Genomic DNA, 10,673 nt, shown 5'->3' with positions numbered 1-10,673 from the left:
ATAAAAAAAGTCTCATTCTAAGATCACTAAAACACACAAAATATTATTTTCAGGTGATTATACACTAATTCTGAATTTCTTCCATGTTCTGCCAACAAACAAACAAATAAATAAATAAATAAATAAATAAATAAAAATGTAGTTTTGCAGTTGACTGGACTGAGCATGAGGTGTTGGCGCCCTCTGGTGGTCGTTGCCAACACAGTGTTTAACAGACTGGCCCCTCCTCCCTGCAGCTGCAGACACTGATAACATGTTTCCACTTCGATGACATACAAGTCTCCAGTATGTTGTTTGTTTGTTGTTGTTGTTGTTGTCGCTAGAACATGCAAAAGAAAAAAAAAAAAAAAAAGCAGAAAAACAACAGTATTCATGCTGAGGATAATCTATAATCTGCACATTTACATGTGTCCTGATGTGTGTCTGTGCCAGGTCGTTTAAAGGGGGAGGAGAATACAAATTATATGATGTGAGTGGAGGGAGTGACAGCAAGCAGCAACAACGAGGAACAGACTGAGAGGAAGGCGGTGGAAAAATAAGCTCTAAGGCTCCGTGGATGTGGCTTTTTATTTTTTATTTCCTTCTTCCACTTTCACCGTTTGCTTTCAAATTCAAGAGAAGAAACCAGCAACCAAAGAGGTGAGACTTCTTTTACCTCCTTCACATGTTTCTTTAACCCTTGTGGTCAGGATTAGAGGGGTTTATCAGGCTTTTTTTTTTTTTTACCACTGAGTGTTTGAGTTAGATAGAGGGGAGGGGGTTGTGCTGGGAAATGATGACCTAAGATGGGAGATTTGTGTGGGCTTCAACTTTAATCTGAACAGACACAGAGCGGGAGCCAGTGGAAAAATAAAGGAGCCCTCCCCTCCTCCTGCTGAAACATGCCACACCTTTTTATTTTCATGCATCTCAGCTCTTAAACATGTTGCACCAACAACAACAAAGAGAATCACATGTTTTTTTTTATTATTATTATTATTGATAGGGGACAAACTGGACTTGTGGACTACAATGTGATGCCTGTAAACATCTAATTGTTAATCTAATGTTAATGAGGTGTGATGTGAAGTAGACGCATGATCACAGGAAAGCAGAAATCACTTGTGATCGTGGGGTTAAATCTTGTGATGGACTCTTTTTGTGTGTGTGTGTGTGTGTTTTTGTTATGGTCACTTTCTCCTCAGTTAAACCACCGTCTCCCCTCCCTTTTGTTCTGGTTTTCATCACGCCCCCCCCTCTCTCTCCTCCCTCTCTCTCCCTTTCATTCCTCTAGTTTCCCATAGAGACCCTGGGAGTGGACCGGGAAGTGTGACCTCCTTTAACGCTGTGCCCCCCGCCCCCCAAAAAAAAGAGTTCAAGCCAGCTCCAACGCCATGTCCGCTCCTGGTAAGTGCTGATCAGCAGTTATGAAAGTGTGGAAACGGCAAGACTTCTTTCATAATTAAGGTTTTAGATTAGATTAAGAGCTGCGATTGGAGTTTTAATAATAACAACAACCATTCCTTTTCTTCCTCAATAGCTTCTTCCGTTAAGTAATATTTTGCTGCCATTGTGAAAGTTTCCATTAGACTTTCCTGTCCACTGAGCATAATTGCGTGATGAATCAAGTGCTTATCCTGCCACCCCCCCAGATTCCTTCAGTGCCTCGTGGAAATTCGATCCCCTCCTAGGTGGAGAGGAATCTAGACATGAATGTTTTGCATAAAAAAAACAGATCGGCCTGTTGGTCTAGCAAACTCGTCCCCCACCTCCACCTTCCTGGATGGTGAATGCTTTCCTTGTGTGTGCGTGTATATCCGTGTACGTGTGGGCAGCTTTCCAGCGAGGACGCCCGGGTTTGGATTTTTGTGTTTTTATGTTTCCTGCGAGTTGAGAAAGGAATGTGAAATAAGTGGCGCAACAAAGTTCACAGAGTACGTCACTCAGGTTCTCTTTTTGGCGTTAAGCTCTCATTAGATAGACAGAAGTGGCATTAGTTGCTGTCTGAGTTCACTGTACGCCGGCACGTTCACAACCTCAACAGTCCAGTGAACTTCTGAAACTGTTTAACTGATTTGCTTAACAAAAACAAACTTGGTCAGCGTTAAGCCAAAAGTCTGCACTGGCCACACTCGAGGATGTTTTTATCTAGCACATATTTATTGCAGACTTAATGAGCTTTACATTTAAGTGCATGCAGCGACAAGTCACATGCACAGCAGAGTACTGGAAGCAACACTACAAACCCACTCACTACCCACAAACACGTAGGCCCTCATTCACACTAACCCACCACAAACAAGCTTTTAGTTCGCTGTGACACATCGTAGGTCATCAGAAAATAGCCAAAGGAACACACACGCTGTAGATCTGGTTCTCAGTACAGTTCTAAAACCTCGACAGAAGGTAAGGAGTCAAATTCTTTACTGCCCTGAAGACTATAAGTAGAATTTTAAAGTTGAACCAGTGATATAAGGACTGGAGGTAACATTGAAGAGATGAGCTTTGGTGAACGGAAGGGTGGCAGGTCATGATTATGTTATCACTTTATTTCAAATCACAAACTTATGTGATTTTGAAATAATATAAAGCAACGGCAAAGTAGAAAATCTGAGAAGCTGGGATCAGCTTGCTTGAAAAATGCTTTCAAAGACTTGACTGATTATCAAATGTATGTAGTGTAGTGAATCCATTGACAAACTGTTTGAGTATTTAATCACTGATGAGCATAAAAGTCAGGAATCAAGACGTGCACTAACGCAAGAACAAACACAACATATGTTTTTGTACATTTTATTTAAACGCAGACAAGAACCAAACCATGCATCTGTCCACATATTATCTGAGAACAAGTAAGTAAGTCTTAAAACTGAAACTACAGGAGAAGCACACCTGCTTCCCCTTTTGAGCGTGGTTAACATTAAAATAATACACAAGAAATGAACCGTATCTAAGCCGTTGTTGTTACCTCTTCTGGGAAAGTCAACAGCAGTAACACAATGAGGGATGTGGTCGACATCTCTGTCTTGGGGATAAAGAGACAGAAGAAGAAAAGGAAAGTTGTTATTATCATGAAAACTTGTGGAAAAGTCCTCGCCTCTTTAAGCGAAACGCTGTGGTGACACGGCATTACGGACATCTGTTAGTAAGTGAACACATGATTGTCAGCATTCCATTTTATTAAACACACACACAACCTCATTCACTTCGCCGTCACGCCCACTTCTTTGAGATTTTATTTCCTCCCATGTTATTCGTGGCTCTTTTTTAAAACTGTGTTTGAATGTCTCCTCTTCAATTGAACCAAACACGCAGCCTCCAATTAGTCGTCAGTTATTAGCAGATACAGGCACACACTCTTGTCTAAACATCAGGGTGGCGGGAGAAGTCGATTGCTGGCACTCAGAAGTGGCAGTTGAAAACATTACTGATTAATATGGTTTGCTGCAGTCAGATAAGCTGAAGCTGGTGTGAGTTCAAATAAAGTTTCAAGACAGACACAGATTTAAAAATTAAATGAAATAAGTAATAACACAACAACAAAAACACAATTCAAAGTTAGAGAAAAGTAAAGGTGTCTCTCAAGGTGCATAATAAATGCATCAACAGATTCAGCCTTGATCTAATGTAGCTCCCTCCGGTAGCCACGACCAAAAACACCCTGTCCCCGGGGGCAAAGGGCAACATGCCACGATCTGAGTTATCTGGTGGCGCAGAAAGAGCTGAGACGTTCTGAGATACATGTCGGGAGAGGTTTATAGACACTTCGAAGGATTTTTCAAGTGAGTACAGCCTGTTGAGATGCGTTTTTTGAATTAGTTTCAAATGGAAATGTCTTGTAGAGTGAGTTACGGTGGTCCAGCATGAATGATATTATTGTATTACTGACTCTTTCTAGTTGAGTGAGGCGGTCCGTGAGAAATGTGCTTTGCTGTCAGATGTGACACCCAAGTTTGTAGCGTGTGATCAAGTGAGGTTTTGGGCGGTGACAGTGGTGAGATGCTAACCCGTGACTGATATTTTCTGAGAGAGGGAGGTAAAGCTGGGTGTCATCGACATAGAAGCGAGGCATGACAAGATAATTGTTTATGAGCTCTCTCTTTATAAATATATATATCTATATATAGATATTTATATATATATATATATATATATAATATTTATATTCTTTATATAAATATAACAACCACAAGTTACCAAGACCACTTTGCTCTTCTTTATAATTTTTATATATATATATATATATATATATGTGTGTGTGTGTGTGTGTATTGTATATGGTGTCTATATGTGATATAATTTTATATTCTTTATGTTCTTTATAATAATATAACAAACCACAAGTATACCAAGACTCACTTTGCTCTTCATGATTGCTTTAAGTCTGAGCTGTGGCCTGGCTAATAAGTAGCTTAATGGCTAATGGCAGGCTGATCCACAGTAAATACACATGCTCTCTCACACACTTATAAGCACAGACCAGCTGCTGTCAGTTGGCCACAAAGAGATCATGGCTTCCTCTGAGTCAGTGTTGTGCAATGATAACCTGAATGCCTGTTGTTGTATTCATTGTCTTACTCAAAGGTGAGAAATGGAGGACACGGCCAAGACATGTGATCAGCATTTCTGAGATAATGTGTTTTTTAAATGTATGTCATTCATAGTTTCCAAAGTGTATGTTGTGTTTGGAAGTATAACAATAAACCTGGGGAGGATGATGAACTAATATCGATGTCTTTTGTCCAGGTTACCCTCCCAACCAAGCACCCTACCCCATGCCTCAACCGGGCGGCCACTCTGTAGCCCCTTATCCCTCTGCTCCAGGCGGGTATGGAGACCCCAGTCAAGCTCCTCCACCAGGCTTCAACATGGGTTACAATCCAGGCCCAAATCCTGTCGTGTATCAACCCGGTCCGGTGGGTCCAGGCCCAGTTCCAGGACAGGAATACAGCGGCCATCCGGGAGCCATCTCCCCGGCCCCGGTTCCAGCTCAGGCTGCGGTTGCAGTTGGGGTCCCCCCAGGGCTTGAGTACCTCACACAGGTAGGGCGGGAAAATCTGAAAAAGAGCGGCAACCTTGAAATTTCTTAAGAAGGAAGCAAAGTCAGCAAGGTGTGGTGTAGGGATGTTTGAAGATTGTTATTTTATGATTATTATTACACACACCACTCCTTCAGCTGTCCGACTTCTGATTTATTGACTCAATTGTTTCACAATACAGTCGTCCCTCGCTACAACGCGGTTCACTTTTCGCGGACTCGCTGTTTCGCAGATTTTTTTAGTGTAATTTTACATGCTTTTTTTTTACAGTGTACTGTACAGTATGAACGCGCATTGTGTTCTGCGTCCTAAATTGGCTAAGGGAGTATTGTACAAAATGCGTGTAAAAAGGTGTATAAAAGTGTGTGGTTAGGGGTTTTACGGCCTTAAAACATGTATAATAATTGTAAAACTTACTTCGCTGGTTATTTTTAGAACGTATCCCCCGCAATAAACGAGGGACCACTGTATATTTTTAGAACGTATCCCCCGCAATAAACGAGGGACCACTGTACATGAAAAGCGACTTGGTTTGTTTTAATCTAGTGGAATCACTGAAATGTTCAAACTGCTTTTGCACAACCTAAGTTCCTCATTTTACAGCTCATGCTACAGTCATCGCAGCCTTTCACCTCATAAAGATCAGCTATGTGTACACACGGTTTCAACAAAGACTTTTAACTTGCTTTCCAGGCTTTCCGGCAAATAACTCTTTATGTACACAAACAGGTAACAAGACTCAGATACTCAGTGTTGTTTTATGAAAATTCATAGAAGAAGCTGCTTTGCATTGCAAACAAGTTGTTGGCAGCTTTCCCACTGGGTTTGAGAGAAATAAATCTTTTAGATTTGAGGATTATATTTGATGTTTATTCTGGTTCCTCACGTTTCTTTCTCTGGTTTCAGATTGACCAGATCCTGATCCACCAAAAAGTGGAACTCCTAGAAGGTAAGATCCAGTCATATTTACACATATTTGCACTTTGTAAGCAGCAAATAACCTGCAGCAGTTTGTCTATTCTTGGTACAACCTGGAGATATCAATATAAGTCACAATCCTGTTCTTAGAATTCTGCTTATCTGTGTTTCACCATTTCCACCCAATTTCCTTCCTCGTCTCCTTCCAACCTCTCCCAGCATTCATTGGGTTTGAGACCAACAACCAGTACGAGATAAAGAACAGTCTGGGCCAAAAGATCTACAAGGCCAAAGAGAAGAACGACTGCTGCACCAGGAACTGCTGCGGCTCGCTTCGCAGCTTCGACATGAAGATAAAGGACAACATGGACAGGGAGGTCATCCGTCTCATAAGGCCTTTCCGCTGCGTGTCCTGCTGGTGTCCCTGCTGCCTGCAAGAGGTCTGTATGTGTTGGTGGGTGGATGTCAATGAATCATTTACTTGTAATAGTCTCATATCATATTTATTGAACAACACCAATATTGTGCCAATTTCATTGTTCATTCAGTGACAAATCTCTCACTTTACTAAGAGATAAACCCTCAGATCAAATGTTTGCCAAGTTAAACATTAATAATGTTGTTAATATTTAACTGTATCGGTTGCCTGAAGGGTTTCTGATGGAGGATTATAAACTAGTACTTGATAAAACAGCTGATTAATAACGTAGCTTTACCAGCCAAGATGTAACAACAACAATAATCACTTTTCGGGGAGTTAATTTGATTTTAAACTAAAGCAAAAAACAACGGGAAACAATAAAAACAACCGAAGCAAAAAAAAAGGTGAAGTAGCAATAAAAGTTCTGACAGCAGGATGACAGTGGGAAAATAAAGTAATAAAGATCTAGGATAACACACGCTCTGTTCAGCTCAATTCCGCAAACGTGTCCTGTAAATGCTCACTACTCGCAATGCAGTCCGCAAACATACTGACATGTACGGACAATACAACAAAGTTACGAAAATACAATGAAGAGCTCCAGGTATGTTCATAGCTTATATGCAACCAAAGGAGACAGGCAGAAGAAAAGAAAAGAAAGAAAGAAAGAAAGAAAGAAAGAAAGAAAGAAAGAAAGAAATACAACAATAAATAAAATATATAAGAATAATAATAATAAAAAAAGTCAAATACATCATTTAGTCCTGTTCAAGTAACATTTTGTAAAAATTACAGACTTGTTGATTTTGGAGTTTTCATTGGATTTGTTGTATTTCCTGTTTTTTTATTTAAAAGGGAGAAATTATAAGAAATCTGCAGCCTCACAGCTCTTGGTGCCTCATATTTTCTGTCTGTTACTCATGAGTTTCTGAGTGCCACTCTGATGTCTTTGTGCTCCGGCCTGCTCAGGCTGGTTTTTGTTAGGACCATGAATGGTCCTTTGTCCAAACTATCTCCCAGACTACCACAATCCTCTGCCATCCCTCCACCTCTGAGACTTTTCTGTCTCTGCTTGATCACATCATTGGTCATCCGGCTACAGTACGTTCCCACTGGCCTAAACCCAAACTGCTGCACTCTCTCATACTGCAGTTCTGTGTGCTGGCCAGATAAGAGCCATGTGAAACGTATTACCTTTGTTATGTGGAGCCACAATGGAGGAGTCAGAGACTCACTTATCATTCCTGCTGTCCCATGTCACATGCTTACCCCATGATGTTTTATTTATATCCATCAGTGTCAAGGGAAGAGTTCAGATTTCAAGCTCTCTTGCACAACTTTCTAATTATGGATCATATGTTTCATACAGATGGAGGTCCAGGCACCGCCGGGCACCACTATAGGCTACGTCAAGCAGGACTGGCACCCTTTCGTGCCACGATTTTCCATCCAGGATGCCAACAAGGAGACCGTGATGAAACTGGAGGGGCCCTGCTTTGCCTGCAACTGCTGTGGGGACGTCAACTTTGAGGTGAGGCCAAGAGGATTGTTGTGTCTGTGGGGGAAACTCAACTCCTTTGTTAAAATGTGTGTGGTTCAGCCAGCCAAGAAGTTGTTATAAAACCATTCAGTTTATCTAAACTGAAGTTGAGCTTTCCAGCCATGACAACATGGCAAAAATATTAGTGATCTATAGCTTAGAGCTAAAGTTTTAATCTGTACAAAAACAAAATGTAAAAACGGTATCCTGTGGGGGTTTTTACGGGAGATTACGTCTCCGTTGCTTACCTGGCAACCTCACCCTAAAGGCAAGACTCCAGAAAATCCGTGCTCTGATTTAATTAAATAAACATATAATGTGTATAAAGTATAATGTGTTAATTATCGAGCTTTAAAAATATCAGTAGACAGGTTTTGGTATCACTGAACAGAGCCAGGCTAGCTGTTTGCATCTGTTTCAAGCCACTATGCTAAGCTAAGCTAACCACCTCCTGGATGTATCTTTGTGTTTACTCTGCAGACACAAGAGTGCTTTCATGCTTCTGATCTAACTTTTGGCAGGAAAGCAAATAAGCCCTTGGCAAAAAAATGTCAAACCTCTGTCCAAAGTTGGCGTTTTTTTTGGAAACGCTCAACATCTTGATTGACCGTTTCCTGCTGTGCACTAAAGGAATTAGAGTCCCTCTCTCTCTCTCTCCTATCTAACACGATACCTTCACATGGCAGTATACTTGAAAAACTTTGTTCTTATTGCTATGCAGCTGAAGAGCAAAGACGGTAAGAAGCCCATTGGTCGCATCAGCAAGCAGTGGAGCGGCCTGTTGAAGGAAGTCTTCACAGACACGGACAACTTCGGCATCCAGTTCCCGTTGGACATGGACGTGAAGATGAAAGCTGTGCTCATGGGAGCCTGCTTCCTCATTGTAAGATTCTTTGAATTACACCCAGTTTACTTGTTGTTGTGGTCCGAGCAGATGAATTTATTCTCCTTTTTTTGTCGTCTCTTTGCAGGATTTCATGTTCTTCGAGAAGGTTGGGGAGGCCAACCAACGCAGCACTGTGTTTTCATAACAGAGGAAATAAAAAGAGAGGATACCAACAGCGTGAGAGCAAGGACTGTCGCCAGTTATACATTTTCTGCTTCTGTTTGTTTTTCCAGTTCTTTTTGTTTTTTTTAATAATCCACCCTTGATCAGATTTCAGCCAACATGGTGCCATCCTTTTATACACACAGACCAGTATGAACTAATGAACTCTTTGATTCCAGATGTCCGCCAAGGATTGTTTTTTAAAGTCTATCCAAACCCTGTGAGTAATACTGACTGTCCCGTTGCCAATGTCCCTCACACTCCATCAAGTCTGTTGACTTTTTATTTATTTTACACGAGTGAACATACTGTACCTCAAGTTGAGATGTAATCCCTGCCAAAGAAAGTCGACCTTGCCCTTCGTGTCGCAGAAATGAGAGTGGAAATCAACATGTACTATATTATGTACTATAATCGCGCTGATAAATCTAGTGTAATACTGTTGTGGATATAGTGGCTGCATTCGTCACCTTGTTTTTTTGGGTTAGCGTATGGCAGAATGAAGCATTTCAACAAATATTGGATGACTTGACATGAAATTTAGTTACAGGTGCCCAAGCGGGTGAACCATAAAGACTTTAGCGTCTTTAGTAAGACTTTAATATGTCCAAATATCAGCAAATCTAATGACATTCCCAGCAACCCCAGCTGCACTTTTAGTGATACTCAACAAACGTTGGTTACCATATTAAACGTTATACCTGCTTAACAGCTGTCTGCTTAGCTTTTAGCATTAACATGGCTGTATTTAATCTTATAAATAAAAGCTTTATATAAAACATGATATTAGCCACAGTAAACAGGGTCATTGGTTAGGTCATAGGAAGTTGTGTTAGTGTATGGATGCTTATGTCCTTGTGTTGTGAACACAGGAGTCGACTCAGTATTTAAGTGTTCTCTCTTTCTCTTTCTACCTCTAAGTTGCCTTTGCCTTCATTGAATCCCACTGTGTCTTAAAGCCGGGCATACACAGTCTAACAACACTGCATCACGGTCTACATGTGCTAATGTGTTCCCATGCACCCTCTGTGGTTTTAGTGGTTGCCATGGAGAGTGTGACGCCACAGCCAGACCTCACCCTCCATTTTCTCCAGATGCCACTGCGTCAAACAAGTGCCAGTGTAATGATATAGGAGAGAGAGAGTGTAGGTTTAAAAGGGGGAGGGACAGAAAAGGAAATAAAAAGCAGAAGTCGTGGTTAGCGAGGGATAATCTGACCCTGGAGAAGTTGGGAAACCCCTTCCAGTAACAGTAACACTTTCTGTAACTTTTGCATCAGAAGGAGACCTAAATGTGAACTTTTCAGGTGACATTTGGTCATTTTGAGCTGCGCTTGTCAGGTTAATGCTTGCAAATGTTGCCTATTGCTGTTGATCTCTGTTCTACATTCAGTAATCATTCATAGTAATCATTTTTGGTCATATGAGATAACATGGGTGTGCCTCCTGTGAGGCTTTGTTGCCACTAGTGCTCTCTAATGCAGCTCTCTATTACACTGTCAGTAACTAAATGTGTGTATAAATATATAAAGTAGGCACAAAATATATCGTACATTTAATGCAATTGTTTGTTCAGTGGGTTTTATGTTCATTCATCCATATCTGCTTTGTTTACTCTTGTATCTTGTGATTGTGAATTACATTTTTTTTTTACAGAATCAAAATATATCTTGTAGTTAGGAAATAAACACCATATGAAGACATTGTTAAAGTGTTGTTGTCGTGTGTT

At 40.8% G+C, this 10,673-nt stretch overlaps 1 protein-coding gene across 2 annotated transcripts; it reads left to right on the top strand.

Moving 5' to 3' along the window:
* Nucleotides 1-361: 361 nt before the first annotated feature.
* Nucleotides 362-8,937, top strand: LOC104923968 (phospholipid scramblase 2). Of its 2 annotated transcripts, XM_010737177.3 has the most exons (8): nt 362-639; nt 1,274-1,386; nt 4,726-5,021; nt 5,925-5,967; nt 6,156-6,376; nt 7,727-7,888; nt 8,619-8,780; nt 8,869-8,937. In XM_010737177.3, exons 2-8 carry the CDS (start codon nt 1,374-1,376, stop codon nt 8,926-8,928), a joined length of 957 nt encoding a protein of 318 aa, XP_010735479.2. In that variant the 5' UTR covers nt 362-639; nt 1,274-1,373; the 3' UTR covers nt 8,929-8,937. The 2 variants fall into 2 exon arrangements, with proteins under 2 accessions (XP_010735479.2, XP_027143805.1); XM_027288004.1 differs by lacking the exons at nt 362-639; nt 1,274-1,386 and adding an exon at nt 3,630-3,761.
* Nucleotides 8,938-10,673: the final 1,736 nt, after the last annotated feature.

The sequence above is a fragment of the Larimichthys crocea genome, chromosome XIV (assembly GCF_000972845.2).
Source record: "Larimichthys crocea isolate SSNF chromosome XIV, L_crocea_2.0, whole genome shotgun sequence".
Lineage (NCBI taxonomy): Eukaryota > Metazoa > Chordata > Actinopteri > Sciaenidae > Larimichthys > Larimichthys crocea.
This window is presented reverse-complemented; position numbering and strand designations above follow the sequence as displayed.

Excerpts from the sequence above, each read along its gene's own strand:
- LOC104923968 (XM_010737177.3), top strand. Across the intron at positions 5,968-6,155 it reads AAAAGTGGAACTCCTAGAAG|CATTCATTGGGTTTGAGACC; the intron begins GTAAGATCCAGT and ends AACCTCTCCCAG. Across the intron at positions 7,889-8,618 it reads GTGGGGACGTCAACTTTGAG|CTGAAGAGCAAAGACGGTAA; the intron begins GTGAGGCCAAGA and ends ATTGCTATGCAG.